At 38.9% G+C, this 17,839-nt stretch overlaps 1 protein-coding gene across 2 annotated transcripts in view; it reads left to right on the forward strand.

The window, feature by feature from the left end:
- The first annotated feature begins 1,139 nt into the window (after positions 1–1,139).
- Positions 1,140–17,839, forward strand: part of gabra6b (gamma-aminobutyric acid type A receptor subunit alpha6b) — a 32,501-nt gene continuing 15,801 nt past the window's right edge. The window contains exons 1-8 of one of the 2 annotated variants that reach the window (XM_069146006.1): positions 1,140–1,558; positions 1,710–1,834; positions 2,247–2,314; positions 3,279–3,499; positions 4,775–4,857; positions 5,259–5,402; positions 5,721–5,873; positions 10,210–10,499. In XM_069146006.1, coding sequence (XP_069002107.1) covers positions 1,470–1,558; positions 1,710–1,834; positions 2,247–2,314; positions 3,279–3,499; positions 4,775–4,857; positions 5,259–5,402; positions 5,721–5,873; positions 10,210–10,499 — 1,173 coding nt within the window. In that variant the 5' untranslated portion in view covers positions 1,140–1,469. The remainder of the gene's footprint in view (positions 1,559–1,709; positions 1,835–2,246; positions 2,315–3,278; positions 3,500–4,774; positions 4,858–5,258; positions 5,403–5,720; positions 5,874–10,209; positions 10,500–17,839) is intronic. The other variant, XM_069146007.1, reaches the window with a different exon arrangement.

A 17,839-nucleotide genomic window follows, 5' to 3' on the forward strand; every position in this document is an offset into this window, starting at 1 on the left:
TTTTTGCACATGATTTGGATCATATTTTGAGATCATTATATAACTTGTGCTTTGAGTACAAAGAAACCAGAGTTGAAGGATTATGTTGCATAATCAGTCTTCATATTTCAATGCTGTCAGAAGAATATTGTATGTTTTTTATGCCTTATATCAATAATTGATAACATGACCATGGTACCACTTATAATGAAAAAGTAATGCTGCGCTGAAAGAAAGTATTCTAACTCATTGATCTCTGAAGACATAACAGTAAAGACACTTGCTGACGTTGGTCAGAGAATTTTTTTTTTTTCTGTTGCAGGAATTCTTATTTTTTCTTCTTTTTGTTTTGTCTTAAGGTTCAACTTATGTTTGGTGCAAGCGTTGTAATTAGCATTTTTCCACAGTAGTGGTAGTACAGTAACTCTTCCTCCCACTCAGTGCTTACTGTAACTCTTATTGTTCACCAACCTTGAGATCATATGATGATCATATTTAAGAGTAAATGAACAACAAAAAATAAAGAGAAAAGTTTTACTTTTGCATTTGGCCTGTAAAGTTTTTCCTCTGTGTCATGAACCACGAGTTGGTGGAGGTGCACAGTATTAGATGTGCCACTGAAAACTCAACTTTATGAAGCACCAGTTAATATGATGCAATTTCTTGAATTGTGTTTTTGCAGCACAAATAAACTCATGTAGGCTCTGTAGGAATAGCTGACTTTGACAGTGTGGTGTTTCCCCCTTGTTCTTGGTCTATGGAGTTTGAAGGTGCACTAAATGTACCTACCACCCACTCCACTCAACCACCCAACCACTATATGAATCATGCTTTGCTCCAGTTGCAATTTTATGTTTTTGCATGACCAACACACACACACACACACACACACACACACACACACACACACACACACACACACACACACCACACACACACATGCAGGCACACCCACACCCACACCCACACACATATATACATGCATACATATTAAAAAGGCTAAGAAGGTGGTAGCAAAATATGATATAAAATGACTGCATTCAAAAGGTCCCCGGGTATTCAGTCCATTGATATAATAGTACTGTATTTGTGCTAGCTCTCTTTCTCTACTTCTCCCTCCTCCTCCTCTCTCTCTCTCTCTGTTTCCCTCCATCGCTCTTTTCTCTTCAACCTTCTTAATCAAAAAGCCACTGAAACCGTTATTAATTTAATCACACAGAAAGATTCTCTAAATATCAAAATTGCACTTCAGACCGGTGTATTTTTTTGTAAAATGCTTTGTTCGGAAAATGTTGGAGCCCCTTCGTCCCTCCTCTTCACTCTCTTAAAAAACTCTTTAGGTTTTTCCAGCTGAACGATTCAGGCTGAGGCGGGCGCAACCGCACTAGAGGGGGAAGTCAAGTCGTGCTGGACTGGCGCGATATCCTCTCACGGTTTACAACTAAAGGAAGACCTGACCCGCATTTAATCATGCTTTTACGTGATGGAATATGCTGATTTTAAAAGTTGACCTGGGATTTCTAGTCGTCGGGTGTTTGCGAGGCATGGCTTTCCTTTTAACTTGCTTATTTCTGTCTTGGTGAGTATGGCAACTCTTTTCTCTGCATGTTCTCGGACTTTTACGCACGGCAACCACAGACTGTGGATGGGTTTGCATTTGACAAACTCTGCATATTCAGCTGTCTTCTTATCTGTTGAAATGAGCTTTCATCAGTGTGTATGTACTTTAGTTACAGTGTGAGCAGTGTTTGGGGAAATCAGCCCGGTGACAGCAATATCTATTTGGATAACATCACGCGTATATTGGATAGATTGCTGGATGGCTATGACAACAGGCTGCGACCTGGATTTGGAGGTATGCTAATGACCATGTCAAATTGAATTTTATATAATATTCCCTCATAAATATTGGATCGATATTCCTTTCCTCAGAGGATAAAGTTTTACTCCAGTAGTTGTGTGTGCCTCATACATTTAGTTTCTGTGCTGCATAGTGAAATATAACAGTTTATTTTCTTTTAAATTATGACAAAATTACCAGCTAACAACTAAAAACCAGGTTTGAGAATCAATTTAGACTAAACTTTATGCTGTTTCATTTCTTTGTTGTTGTTTATCAAATACAATTGGATTTTCAGTGGCCATTTTAATGGGATATATTTTAAAGATAGCTTTAATTTGAATTCCTTTATATTTAGACAAAGATTAAATTGTCTGATCCAAAGATTTTGTCTGTGTCAAAGCAACTACTTATGCTTTTACTGTAGGTCCAGTTACAGAGGTCAAAACTGACATCTTTGTCACCAGCTTTGGACCTGTGTCAGATGTTGAGATGGTATGTAAACCAGACGGACCGCTGAAATACTGATACAGGATGCACAGGCAAATTCACTGGCTGCCTTTCACATGCATGTGTTTCATTTCTTTCCAAACAAGTAAATGTCATCGTATGAAAACAAGAAAGAAATGTACAGTTTTTACTGTAACTGTGCATATAGCCTCCCAGCCTTCGTTATTCCAGCATTTGGGCAGGATGTCATTAGTGCAGCTTAGGATTTTAATCTGGTTGACAATCCCCCAGCCAGAGAGGGAGATAGCGATGCGGCTGATGTTGGGACAGGATAGGCTGGCTACTCCTACCATGGGATAGGCTGAGGGATGTATGTCTGTTGTACTGTACACTCTTTTCTACTCGTTGAGTCTTCAGACTTTAGATATTGCTCCACAGACTATAAAGCCTACTTGAGCTGCCATGTGATGGTGGCAGTACTATTGAGAAGCATGTAAACAGCTCTTTAGGAAAGCAAGGTCATCCATTTTATCTAAAAGCAGGGTGGGCTCATACTGTAGTTTCATTCTGACTGTACAGATGAAATAAACTATACATTTTTACTGTATTAATCATAAATCAATCTATTTATTCACTTGATTTGCGATCTGATAGTCCATAAATACTAGATAAGATAAAGATCTAATATTCAAGAAAATATTCCATTACGTTGTAGGGCTATTTTTAGATAATGAAACTTTTCAATTATATACTGGCAGCTATAGCAGAGTAGTCCAGAAAAAAAATGAGAAAAAATCCACAAAAAACAGAAAGAGAAAACAACTCATCACTGTCAATTCTCCATCCAGCAGGTTCCTTCAAAACCATGGCTCACAAACCCATCTGCCATTCTGTCTGGGGGTAGTAGATATTAGCCGCAGGAGATAGTAGATGCAGGAGCAGAAGCAGCACCAGCAGTAGGTTGGTGGTAGTAAATAAATCCTGAACTCACACTCTAACCTCTATCCAGGAATACACCATGGACGTGTTCTTTCGTCAGACATGGATTGACGAACGGCTAAAATTCGAGGGCCCCATCGAGATCCTGCGGCTCAACAACTTGATGGTCAGCAAGATCTGGACACCGGACACCTTTTTCCGGAATGGCAAGAGGTCGATCTCTCACAACATGACCACCCCCAACAAGCTGTTCCGCATCATGCAGAACGGAACTATCCTCTACACCATGAGGTAACAGTGCTGGACCGTGAGATCCAAACCCAGCCAAGACCGGAATAGAGCAGAGACCTGGAAAGCGAATCAAATAAACAAGCATCCAAGAATATACACAGACATGAAAAGAAATGAAGAGTGCCATTCCAAAAACAAGATATGTGCCATCTGATTTTGAAAACAGGCCTGGAAGGCAATTCAAACAAACATGACTCTAGCTTTGTTCCAAAAGGAGATGTGTAGCATGAAAAAATAAATGCCTCTAGAGTTGATGATGGCACAACCTCAGACTTAAAAAAAAATAATTAGATTATCTAAGTAGACCAACTTTACTTTAAAACGTTTCAAGATCAAGTTCAAAATCTTTGTTTAATCCTTTTAGGTAACTTTAATATGATACAAAGTCATAACATATTAATTTCTATGGAGCTGAAAGGAGTGTTGGCTGCAAATAAGAGGGCGGACATCAACCATGAAGGTGAAGTGGCCTTCAGTGTGGATGTTAGTCTTGTCTGAGGTGAGGCATTAGCTCCAATGGGATAACGCCAGGTAGCTCTGCTTTAGTTGGCTGCAGTGCTTTACTGGGAGAATTTTGGAAGAGTCTTAGAGGCACTAGATCTTCAAATGGCAGGCACTAAATATTGTGTAATAAAAATGTAGGAAAAAGTCCTTCCCTTTTCTGTTATGCAGTTTAATTATTTGGCTTAAAATTGGTGGGAAAATGCATCTCACTTGGATGATTAAGCCTTAGTTACAGACAACACAACAAATGCAGCCGGCACTTTTTAATGTCATAAAAAAGTGCTGTTCTGACAGTTTGGGCTTTAAACTAAATTCGTCCCTGTTAGCGACCCAGAATGCGTCAAATGTCTTGCACCTAAACTTTTTTGAGTCACAGAGGCTTACAGTGAAAACATGTTGTACATGAGTGTTAAATAATTAAATCATTTAGTATCAGTTGTCCCCCTCCATCTGTGTGCTGGAGAAATTTCCTCAAAGTTTTGACCTACTTAGCGGCAGTGAATGCTTGTATTCGCTTTCACTCTGATAAACAAGAACATTATTACAAGTATCTACATGACCAATAAAACTGAGTAATATATCTACATCCATTGAAGGAATGTATCAATACATATATAGTATATATATATATGTATACATATATGTTTTTCCATTGCACAGCATGGCACCACACTAATTAGATCCAGTTTAAAACAGCAGCCATTAAGTAGCCGGTATCAGCATATCAAATATAAATCAAACACTCACTTCAACTCCTCTCTATTCTGACAGATTAACTATAAATGCAGAGTGCCCCATGCGTCTGATGAACTTCCCAATGGACGGCCATGCTTGCCCACTCAAGTTTGGAAGTTGTGAGTTTGTCGTTTGTTAAGCTTCACTGGTCTGACAGATGGTGTCATTCTCAAATGATCACTCTGTCATGGCGTAACTGACGGCCCGACAAATATTTATTTTTGAAATGTCACACACTGTACATGTGGGAACTGTGAAGAATATATGCAAGGGGTTCCTTATCAAGTATGTTGGCTTATTTGTTGGTATGCTTATTTATTCATTTGGTTTCTTCTTTATAAAGATGGAGAAACAAGTTAGAATAAAGTTAGTTTTAAAAGCCAGCAACTAAGCAGTAGGAATATTTGCCTCTTTGTTTGTTCTAATCAAAATTTTTGATGTTTTTTTTTTTTTAAATGACTTTTCAGAGAGCAAAGTCTTAAGAAAGGTTTTTAATAACTATTTTATTCGTCCTGTCTAGATGCTTATCCCATAAGTGAAATTGTGTACACATGGAAGAAAGGTCCTTTGTCATCTGTTGAAGTGCCACAGGAATCATCCAGTTTGCTGCAGTATGACCTCATTGGTCAGACAGTATCAAGCGAGAGGCTAAAGTCCAACACAGGTAAGCAGAGATCTTTAGAAATGTGCTCATAACTGTGCTGAATGTGTTAAGATCACTGATTTAAAGCTCTGAGTTGATGAAAATTCATAAAAAGTTGTATTCTAAACCAAGATATCTTTAAAAATATACAATTATGCCTGCAAGTAGAGCTTTTTAATATGTTTGCAACTACGAGCAACACATGATTGATTATCACCAATACCAAGTGGTTATATTAGCTTTTGGAAAGAAGAATGCTAATTATATACAGCAGTCCATCATCTCTATGACTACAAATTTCTTGACAGCATCAAATTTCTCTGTTGGTTACTCTCCCAGGTGAATATGTCATCATGACAGTGCACTTCCACCTCCAAAGGAAAATGGGCTTCTTCTTAATTCAAACCTACATTCCCTGTATAATGACTGTCATCCTGGCCCAAGTCTCCTTCTGGATTAATAAGGAATCAGTTCCAGCTCGGACTGTATTTGGTAAGATTTCTTTAAATTCACTTATGTTTCCAGTCTATTTTCCAAACTTTCAAGTGTAAAGGGATGTTGACGTAGACTTAGGAACATGGAAGAACACATGCTCCGCATAAATCTCCTGTTGTAATGGAGTCATTTTGAGAATTCAGGAACTTTTCTTGTTTCTTCTGACAAAACTTGTAGTATTATAGTGTTGCAGATCATTTTTTTCTCAGTTATTATTTTTGCATGATTGCAATTACTTTAAAGAGAGGAGTAAATGTAAATCAAGTCAATTCATTGAAACAACAGCAGTTTGTGAAGCTGTGCGTCCATTATGGTGTAGTGTCTTACACTTTCGTATGAGTTTTACACATTGGAAGAGTTTTCGCAACAAGGTTTTCTTCTCCACTTTAATTTCTTCAAGTTCTCGATTTGTCTCAATTTATTGACTCACCACCCACCACTTGACCCCAGTGCGAGTCAAAGTCTACACAAACTTCAAGCAAGCATACTTTCTGCAAGCATACTCCATTTAATACAACCTTCTGCAAGAGAACAAAGACAGACACAGTCATCACCGTCTGTTTTAACCTTTCTTCATTATCTCTATCCCTCCTCCACTGTGGTGGAGCTGAATTAATTGGGAATAAATGTCCTTTTTGAAATTGGTCATGCAAGGGCCAAGAGGGGGAGGATGTTTACTTGGCCCTCTTCCGAGCACTCACAGGTTCCGCTTGCTCACATTACATTACGCTACAGTTGCCACCGAGCTCTAGCCTCGGGAGCAGAGAGGGTGAGAGACGCTGAACAAAGACAGAGATAGACCAAGAGGAATGACAGACAAAAAAAAAAGACAGAGACAGAGCAGAGAAGGAAAAAAAAGTGGGGGAAAAGTGTGAAAGTCCCTCCATATTGCTACCATTTTTAATGTATTTTCTCCCTATGTTAAAATTCAACAAGCTGCAGCGGAGCGGAGGAACTCTGCTGGGCCTTGTAGATTATGATTCTGTGGTCTGCCTTCATCTTTGGAAGCGAGCCAGCGCTCCAACAAGCCTGCACTCTTCTTCAGAGGGTAGATTCCAATCATTAGTATTAGCAAGGAATTTTAGGCCACATGTGGAAAGAACATCTGCGGCAACTCATTAACCTCACATCCTGCTGTTTTCATTTCACCCAATATTGAGTATATGATAAAAAATTTTTTTTTAAAAACATTCGGCTCATTTTCTGGATTGACTCGTGGCAAATCCAGAGCATGCTGGGTATTTTAGAAGAGATCACGTACAAAAATCTAATATTGGATTCTTTTTCTAAAGGGCCAAGCTTTATATCCAAAACGTGAAAAAAAAATTCTAAATTCGAAGTGCCTTGCTTGTGAGGTCTTAAAGTTGTTGGGGTCACAGCAAGTGATATGACCCAAAATATTTTGCGAATGTAAGTTTCACTAATGTAGTGGATGGTGCATGTGAGATAGAAAGTTGAGAACAGAAAAGAAGACAAATTGCTATATGGCTATGCTCTACCCTGACAGCACATGAAGCCATATGTTGTGTGCTGAATTGTCAACAAGCCCTCTAAGAGCTGAAAGTCCCTTGAGCACAAGTCTTGCAGACTTAATTGAGTGTGGCCTAATTTGTACCTTGCTTTTTTCCTATAAAAGCACATAAATGCCCCAAGCATTTCATTTCTATCCTGTCTTTATACTTCATCCCCCTCCCTCCTACACTTTTTCTTTCTCTTGCCTCTCCCTACCCTGACAGGCTTTCTTCCCATGTTCCTCCTCCCATTTGCAATCAACTTGTGCTCGAGATTGAGACAGTCAGCATCGGTTGACTGTTGGAGGAGGTGGTATTTGAGAGCTGTTAGCATTCTCAGCTGAAGTGCTGTGTAGAAAATGTTTTTTGAGACATTATTAGGCGCATTAAATTTCTACACCGCTAATGAAATGTGCACAACTACAGCGCGGATTTGGTAAAAGCAAGGACAGCAGTGTTCAATGGCCCTTTTTCCCTGCTTGCTTCAGCTTGATGAAAGTGAATTAGATATGTACTTTGTTAATGGGCCATTAAAAGAGATGTTCGTTGTCAGTGTCTTTATCTGACTTAATAAGGATGAAATCTGGGCAAGACGCAGAAAAATGCTTTTCCAAAGATTAAGAGGCATTTTTTCCTTATGCAAAATTACAGATCATATTTGTGTTTTTAAAACATTTCAGGGAATATGTATGACAAGTCGGACATCAACAGTAGCTCTAAAATGCAGCTTTTGCGTCGTCCAAACTGATTGCAAACCATATTCAAAGAGAATTTATGAATGGCCCAAGAGTTGTGCAGTGGTATTCTAAGTTTTCTAAACTTTGAAGCAGTGCTCAAAGGAATCCTGGCAGTCTGTACTTCAGTCTGTTGGAATGTTAAAAAAAACTTTTCACAGACTTGAAAAAAAAAAAGCAGAATTACTTCAGCTGCGAAAGATATAAAAAGCCATGTTGCTTTCACTCTCAGCCATCCACACGTACATCCGTTCATGGTTCTTCCTTTCGTCTATCACCATCATCATCATCATTCATCCTTCGTTATTTTTTTCATCTCACCCATTGCACATGTTATGAGATAGTAATTAACAGACAAACAAATATTAGCAAATGCTTTGTGCTTTGTGTCCGGTCAACAGACTGGATGGCTTTGTGAGGAATGTTTACGGATACATGGGACTTTCACTGGCGTGCCAGTGCGGGGGCACGGGTTAGTCTGCTTACGGGCAGATTAGCATTATGTCAGGTGACTTTTTGGCAAACCTCACGGAGCCAAAATGCCACACGGCCTGAAATGCTCCTCCCGTGCCATGAAACAGAGCTGCTGCCACGTGTCAAAGATATTCAATGGGAAAATCAATTGTGTACTCACTCCAATGCAGTGGCCTGTTTCAGTATTTTGTTCAATGACATTACATTTAATAATTACCATGTTATACAGCTAACGTCTTGTAATGTTACAGAAACCGTATATTGTGTTGTTTGACACGTAATATTTTTTACACAAAAGACAGCAATACTTATTTTTGACATCCTCCCATCAGAATAGTTAATAATAGCTGCCTTCAATTATAGTTTCAGTTTTTGTTGTGTGTTCAATCATGTTTCAATATTTGAATTGGTATCAGTACCTGATAGCAATATCACTTGTACCACTTATGTCAAGAGGACTTTAGTTTATTTTCATTTTTCATTTTCTCTGCTCGCTGCTAGTTGGTATTTTTTTTTTTTTTTTTTTTTTTTTTTTTTTTTTTTTTTTTATATATCTGATGATTGTTAAGTTAGATTTTATGGATGCTAGATCAAGGTAAAAAAAAAAAGACAATCAGTTACAATGGGATGGGCCTGATTAACATGCTAACTTCAGTACACATCTGTGTAATTTGGAATTTATATGTATTTTAGGTAATTGTTTTGTTTAGGTAATTTGTTTTGTTTTGAACATTTTGGACCTTTAAATAAGTGTGAAATATAACTTGATAGCTTTGATATACTGATTTGGAGAAAAGAGAGAACAGGCTAAGTAGAGACCATTTATGCACAAGTTGTTTTCTCATATATACATTTGGGTTGTTTGCGTGTGTGTTTGTTTGTGCGTCCAAATCACAGTTGATTGCAGTGGTCTCTCATAATCAAGCCTCTGTATTGTTATTCACTGACAAACACTCCCACTCCCAGTTACATGATGGCTTCACAGAAATAGGCACAAGTATAAAGCATAAAAAGCTCCATGAACATTCATCATCATTCCTCAACTTCCTTCATACTTAACTTCATACTTAGCTGCAACTAACCAGTCTATCCAAACACTATACATATGGTGTAGTAGTACTTATGTGCAGGATTGTAGCGTGTTTCAGTAGACTGTTTATAATTATTCCTAAAACATTAAATCTATGACTTCAATTTTTTTTTCCCGATTAAAGATGTAGCACTGAGGACAAAATGACAAAAAACAAGATTTCATTGTACCTCAGTGCTTGACTGAAATTAAAATAGTAAAGGAATAGTGTGACATTTGGAGAATAACACTTTTCCCTCAGGAAGCCTGAGATAAAGAGATCAACACTATTTTCATGTCTACGCATCGAGTATGACTCCTGTGCCAGGAGCAGTTCCCTTAACTGCTTAGACGGCGCTAACTTGACTTTGTCAAAAACTTTTAAAAAAGTGCAAGTATTTCGAAAAGACAAAAATACATTACAACCGAGGTACTACACCAGTACCAAATCAGCAAAAGCAAGAATAGAGACGAAATCATTCAAGTACAAAGAAGTGAAATCAAGATCAGCATGCTCCTAACTTCTGTCTCCTCCCTGTACGCAGGTATCACCACTGTCTTGACCATGACAACACTGAGTATCAGCGCCCGCCACTCCCTCCCCAAAGTCTCCTATGCCACAGCCATGGACTGGTTCATTGCCGTTTGCTTCGCCTTTGTCTTCTCTGCCCTGATTGAGTTTGCAGCTGTCAACTACTTCTCCACCCTGCAGGCCAACCGGGAGCTGCGGAAGGCAGCAGCCATGAAGGCGGCGGCTCAGGAGGCTGCAGCCGCAGCCGCAGCCGCAGCCGCAGCTCCAGCTGCGGCCACAGGGAACGATGGGGAGGTTTCCTCAGTAAGTCTGCTTCACTGTTCACTCTTCTGTTCACATGCATTAACAAACAGTCAGGCTCAATTATTACCATGTGCATACTCGTACCAAAGAAAATTAACCAGATGAAGAGGACTGATCTGCTGCTGTCTTAGGTTAAACTCAGCTTCTTCACTTTGATTTTTGACATTTTGGATTTTCAGTATCTTTTGTTATCAACAAAATGCAATGTAAAGAGAGAGGTAGGTAGGATAGAAACATGATATGAAATTAGGGATGCCCCAATCTAGCTTTTACTCCCCTGACACCCTTTTAAATACTCAAACTCTATATAGCATGTCAATACAATAGGAGTCGAATTTTAGTTTTTTTGTATTTTAACCCATTAAGATCAGATGCAGCATTTATGTTTATATGCCTTTCGAACCGGATGTGACCATTCCGTACTTCTCCCTTTAGAGCCGGATGTAACAAGCGTGTTTAGGTGATACTATCGGACCTAAATGCTGTCTATTGCTACAGACAGTGCAATTAAGCTGTACACGTAACAGATGCTGTGTTTTGGTTCTCAACTTGTTCATTGTATAGTGGACTATTGTGGACAAGTGGACAATGCAAACACAGCAAGAGTCTGTCTGAGTAAGTGTACAGTTACACGATTGGTCAGCCAAATGACGCATGACTGGCTGTTAAAGTCACTATTAGCCGGGTCAAATTTAGTGACTTCCTGTATTCCTTTCAAATTAAAAGCCCTCGTTTTTCATCCACGGTTTTTGACACGGTTTTCATTCCTTTTTCTAAAATGGTTTTCATTTCATGTTTCTATCTGCTATGGAATCTGAGAATTAAAGGTTATACTGAATGAGAGCGCCTTAAGTCATATATGGGTTAAAATGTCTGAACCTCACTCTATGGAAGACCACTCTTCCATGTTTAAGGGTGACGTGTAGGTGGAATTACTGGTGTTGATACAGACCTTAAACTGCTGAGTTGGTGTGATAAATGGAGATTGGAGCTAAAAATGCACTGGCAGAAAAAGGCTACACTTGCCCTCGTTGCATGCCTGTACATATTTTCATCAAACACCATCAGCGTGTTTCTTTATTTTTTTCTCTCAAATCAGGACTGAGTTGCGCAACAACATAACTTGTTACTGTAGCTGAAGTTTAGTCACTGCAGTGACAACACTCTTCTGAGATGTTCTCCTTATATTAACTTTGTCAAACATGTTTTGAAATGTAAATATTTTTCATAAATGTTTCCCCCCCCAAAAAACTACTGAAATAAAATGTCTGGCGACTAGAAACTAGAAAAAGCCAAAAGAGTAAAATGTTGGTAAATAGACGCCAACAGTTTGGAGTCCACAGCAATAACCTATCACCACCTTAACATTAAAGTAAAACACATGGTGGCTTAGTAATAGCAGTAGCTTTAAATTAGTTTATCGCTACAAATGAATGAAACTATGTGGAATGGTAACATCAGGCTGATACTATGCTGAACTATAAACTAAACTTTGTTCATTTATTTTGGTGAAATTGCCCAATGAACCATCCTGTTACACTTGTTGCTGAAAGCTTGCAGTAGACAGATTCCAGCAAGTATGTGTATGACTTTATATTTTAATTACAGTTTTATTGAGTTATGACCTGGAAAAGATAGGTTGCGATTTTTAAGGCAATATACATCTGTTTGGAAAGAGTTAACACAAATAAGGGAGAAGACAGCCAGTATAGCCTGTGGTACTGAGGTTAGGTAGTTTCTGGATGTCTATATGTGATCTATCACTGTTATCTCACTATACTGTATATCTGGTTCTGTTTCACACTCATTGTGCTTTTCATATCTGTGGTTTGACTTGCTGTTTTAGTATCATGCTCAGTCTGTCTCTATTTTTCATCCTGTTTGCCTCTTTCTGTTTGTCTCTCCTTCTGTCTTAATCCATTCTCAGCTCTGCCTTTATATAGCAATTTTAATGTTTTTATTCTGTTTCAGTGTCTCTTTGTTTTATTTGCATGACGTGTTAGCGCATCTGTGTTGCAACAGTATTGAAGGGAAAAGAGTAGATGAAGAAGAAATAGTAATTATGATAAAAAAAAGTGAACATATATGAACAGAAAACATCAAAGAAAATTGTACGTGCACACATCCAGTTTGACAGCACGGATATATTAATGTCAAAAGCTCTACATGTTATTTTAATATGTTATACCCATACTGTATATGTTGTTAAAAAAAATTTTTTTCTTTAAGTAGGGTCATAAAAGCCAGAATCGCTTTTAAAAAAAAACAACTTTCATTTAGCTCGTGTTTTCATGCTTTGGACTCCAACAGAAGAAATCAGTGCTTAGGTAGCAGTAGTTAACTTACAGATAAATTCTCCCGATGGCTTTCATGATTTCTTACAGTGACTTCTTTCAAACTCTAGTACATTGTTGTTTACTTTTGTTTTGTTACACATTTGCCTCCAATCAGAATTCTTTTAGTCTTGGAGCTTCTGTCAGTTGGATTTCTCTGTTAGGGGATTGGTAGTAGGTCAGTTTGCTGTGTTTTTTCTTCTCTCCATTGTGTACCGAGATGCTTTTTAAGGTGTTATTTGAAGGTTTTGATGGATGAGACTGATTTATGGCTTTAAGGTTGACTGGTTGTTCGAGTCAGCGTAGTGAAGGGCATGGCCAGCTCTTTCAGTGGTTCTACATCTACATTCTCAGTGTTATATGAAAGTGTTGTATGAAATTGTGTTCTGTTGGGTTGTTGCATTCTTTCTGGTTCAGATGGTTTATATTCTTTTTATATCACGTATCACTGACTGAGTACTTCATTGGGGACAGTTCTAGACCTGCTTATTCGTGCAGTTATCCAATCAGCCAATAATGTGGAGGCAGTGCAATACATTAAATCATGCAGATAAAGGTCAGAGGTCTCAGTAATGTCCACGTCAAACATCAGAATGGGGGGGAAAAACAAAACATCTCCAACGGGAGGTATTTCTAAGGAAATTATTTCTTAGAAATGATGCAATGCAATCATGTCCACAAGGACCAGAATCTCCAGGGAATGTTTCCAACATCTTGGGGAATCCATCCATTTAGGTTGCTTCGATAGCAAATGATCTGCCTAGTATTATAGGTGTTTCTGATAAAGTGCTTGGTGAGTGAAGATTGTTTTCAACGATCTGAATTGTTTTTAACTTCTTTCTGCGATATATATATATTCTTCCCCTCCTGACTATTTGCAGTCACATGTGCAGCATGTACGATGCGGACACTGCACAGTCTATACAATCTCTCTTTGAGTCTTTGCTTCATTCCTGATGAAATCATAAATCAATCATTTTAACTCATTCATACCTCCATCCCTTCTTCCTTTCAGTCCCACACACAAAAGTGTAACAACACAAAACATGATTCCTCTTTTCCTGCTTCTTCTCAATCCCTCTACTGTGCTTCTAATGTGAACCCTTGATTCTGTTTTCACACACTCCCTCTCTTGTATACACACACACAGACACACAAACACACACACACACACACACACACACACACACACACACACACACACACACACACACACACACACACACACACACACACACACACGTCTCTTGACCATCTCACTTTTGCCTTGCTCCCACTCTTTTTGCTTGAGTGTGCTGTCCACATACACACACTGAAACACCACAATCTCTACTTCATCCACAGTTGTCCTCACACAATACACAGCCACGTGTAATCTGCAACACACAGTCAAACACATATACAGACGCGTATATGCATGCACGTAAACTATGCCCCCCCCCATCCATACAATTCACTCATCACTCTATACAATGTCTTATCCATCTATCTATCTACAGTATCATCCATCCATCCTCTCTCCCAGTCCTCTCTCCGTCCCTGTAACTGTGTGATAACCACAGAGAGTGACACGAGGAGACAGCCAGTGGCTCTGTGAACGATATTGCTGCAGATTATGTAAGAGCCATAGATTAAGGGAATATCCAGCAGATCATTGCAGGCTCAAAAGACAGAGACCAGCCACCACAATGAAGCACAGTGGGGGCTGAGAAAGCTGGCCTAGTCCATTTTTTTATGGAGCAAGATGGAAAGATGGATGTAAGGGGCCAGTGTGGTTTGTTTTTGTGTTGTGTGTGTGTGTGTGTGTTAGAGAGAGTTACACTGAGAGAAAGAGGGAGTGGGAGGGATGCATCATGGAAAATGACTGCTTTCACCAAATATGTAGGAGGGAACACTCTTCATTACACAGAGAAAAAGGAAAAAAAACAAAAACAATGGTGTATCACTGGGAATAGAAACAGCCGTCCCCCAGTCACGATTTAAAACACTACGACCTGTTATGACTGTCAAGTAAAGCCACAACAGGGATGGAAACCTCACAACAACATAACATAAATGGTGCATTTAATGAATCAAATATACAACTGTAAACATAAAGGACAGAAGAGATGGTTATCGCTGTGAGTAAAGGGTGCTGCATGCATTGTCAGTGGTGTGCATGAGTAGGTGGTGCAGTAAATTAGCAGAAAATAAAACATTTGTTAGGGGAAAAAAGACAGAGGAGCGAGATAGATAGAAGTGATCTTTATTTATAGGCCCAGCCACAGGTTTCTGCAATCAGACAACTGGTGATTAAATCAAGATGGTTTTGATTTTCAAATTGTCCCGTCATCCTGATAATTAAACTGAATGGATATTGAATGGCTCATTGCAATGTTCTTTTGGCCTGTTATAACGACCAACTGCAGATCAGTGAACTAACATGAAACGGGATCATGAAGACCCTCCTTTCATCTATGTCTTTAACACATTTTATCACATCCGTGCACTCTAGGCATTTGCATGAAGACCCCCCGGAGTCTATAAAGGAGTCAAGTCAAATTAGTTTTATTTATATAGCCCAATATCACAAATCCTAAATTTGCAATCAGGAGCTTTACAGTCTGGACAGCGTACAGCTCCCCTGCCCTTGGTCAGATACTCCACAAAGCCCCCAAAACAGTATACTGTGTCAACCAGTTGCTCGTGCATGTGTATCATTCGCAATGAGTATGCAAACTTGTGAGATATAATACATATTGCCCCTTGTTCAGTAACAGGTGTTTGGATCTTAAAATCTATGTCAGTCATCTAAGAGATACCCTTTGTGTGTTTGTAATGTTTGCGTGGGTCAAAACCAACGTCTTCAACATTACCTTCACCCTGAGCAGCCATTTTATCATTCGGAGTAGATATTTGTGGTCTATTCTGACTCTTCCTCTAAGGTTCTAGTGAGGATAACAGGGTTAATGAATCATTTACTGTGGTTGTAACTAGTGGTTTTGAATGCTTTATTACTTTTCTTTATAATTCTCTCTGGATTCTGCAAGCTACAGTATAGGCGAATATTACACGATAGTTCAAGTTGGAAAATGAACTTGTATAACTAAGAGGTGGTGATGGTTGTGAAAATCAAAGTATTTCAAAGTGTGGTTTTCATGAATAACACACTACAATCTTGTAACATATTTTCCACAGTAGATTTTAAGAATGCTGTGTTATATTTAAATAGTGTAAATGCGTAAAATTATATTTCATTGTCACCTGATGATCCGGTAGTCTGTTTCTTTTCACTTGTTAGCTTTGTCTGTGAGTGGTTCAGTTTGTGCTGAGTTGTTGTCAGTGTCAGAGCTGATGTATTCAGGATACTTACTGCCTTGCCTCAAATATATTAGCATGTAAAGTGCATTAACATACACATATCCATCTCCATCACATTCTGGTAATCATCCACAAGCATACACCCACTCAACACCCACTGATATGTACTAACTGCCACAGTGGTGGTCCACAGCTAGTGTAATCTTTTTTCGTACATACACCTACACATACACTATAAATTATACATTACACGCTCATATATAGCACCCACACACCCCGATGCATGGATATCCACTCCCAAAAAACATCCATACATCCAGTTAAAACAGGGTTCTCCGTACGTCTTCCGACAAATTTAAGCTAAATCCGGTGCTCCTCAGTTGAAAGACATCAAACTAGAGCACACTTATGATTCACAGCCTTTAATTATGCATACAGACAAACGTCCCAACACTGCTGTGTCTTCATCAGAGTTAAGGTGGACAAAGACACAAGGCAAACAACATATACAGAATAATCAACCTAGATCAGGTGTGCAAAATGTCATTGGATAATTGATTGAACAAGGTTTCAAATCTATTTGATCATGCTTCCAACGATGGAAGCTGCCATAGTCACAGTCCAATTCCTAACACCATGTCAGAAACAGAAGGAAATAGACTTCCCATAAAGTTACAGAAATAAAAGTATAAATTACAAGTACTAGCATGCGTCAAGTGTGACCAATTCGAGGAAACATGATAAATTCATGTTTTCATTTACAGTCCTGGTAAGAATTATTGGCACCCCTTATTTTGTATTGTACCAGTACGTAGATGTGTAACACTTAGTGTCCGACGAGTTAGAACATCGTGCACAGTATTTCTGCTGCGTCCACTGTGCACAATGTTCCAACGAAAACACTTCATTAAATCCTTCATTAGCAGCAGCAGCAGCACATGTTCTCCATATGCTGAACTGCCCCTGTGGCCTGGTTTTCCCAGATTAACATATCTGAACATAAGACTGCAATACGTAGACAAAAAATGGATTAGGCCATTGTTTGAGATTATGCACAGACTAAGCACAGCTCTGCAGCATCATTGAAGTTCAGATTCGGATTTTGTACACTTGGACAACTCCATCCTTGATCTCATGATCCAATAGATCCAACCTTGTCTAGGTTTACTTTGCATAATGTTTGCCTCATGTTTTTGTTCATTTTGAGGCTAATGCAGCAGTATTTTGTGTGCCGCAGTTCTCTTTTGTTCTCTGGGACATCCATACATCTATAAGTTAGTACCCATCCTCCCTCTGTGTCAAAGTGGGTTTGCTGAAATCTAGAGCAGTGGATAAGGGGAAGAAGAGCTGATCCCTCTGGGATTTGACCAGGAAGAAGCCCAGCAAGCCTGTTGTCACCATCAAAAACAGCTTGTCACTTGGATCAGCTGCACATACCTACAGTACACCGTACAAAGGCAAAGCAAGCAATGTGGACTCACTGCAGGATCTTATGTACAGTTCAGTGCCTCACTCAAGGATAGGGGCACACAGTGTTATTTAGTGATGAGAACTTAACGTGAAAATGACCAGTAGTTAGATCACTGGGATCACTCTCCCACAGCCCTTCACCAAAGTCATCTTGCTGTAATGCTTTACAAATCTATCCATTTTTTAATTCCTTGTTCTACTTCATACACCTTTCACAACCTCCATTACACATTTGCC

The sequence above is a fragment of the Embiotoca jacksoni genome, unplaced genomic scaffold (assembly GCF_022577435.1).
Source record: "Embiotoca jacksoni isolate LCO1_2020_lvr unplaced genomic scaffold, fEmbJac1.0.p SCAF_13, whole genome shotgun sequence".
NCBI classification, from domain to species: Eukaryota; Metazoa; Chordata; class Actinopteri; family Embiotocidae; genus Embiotoca; species Embiotoca jacksoni.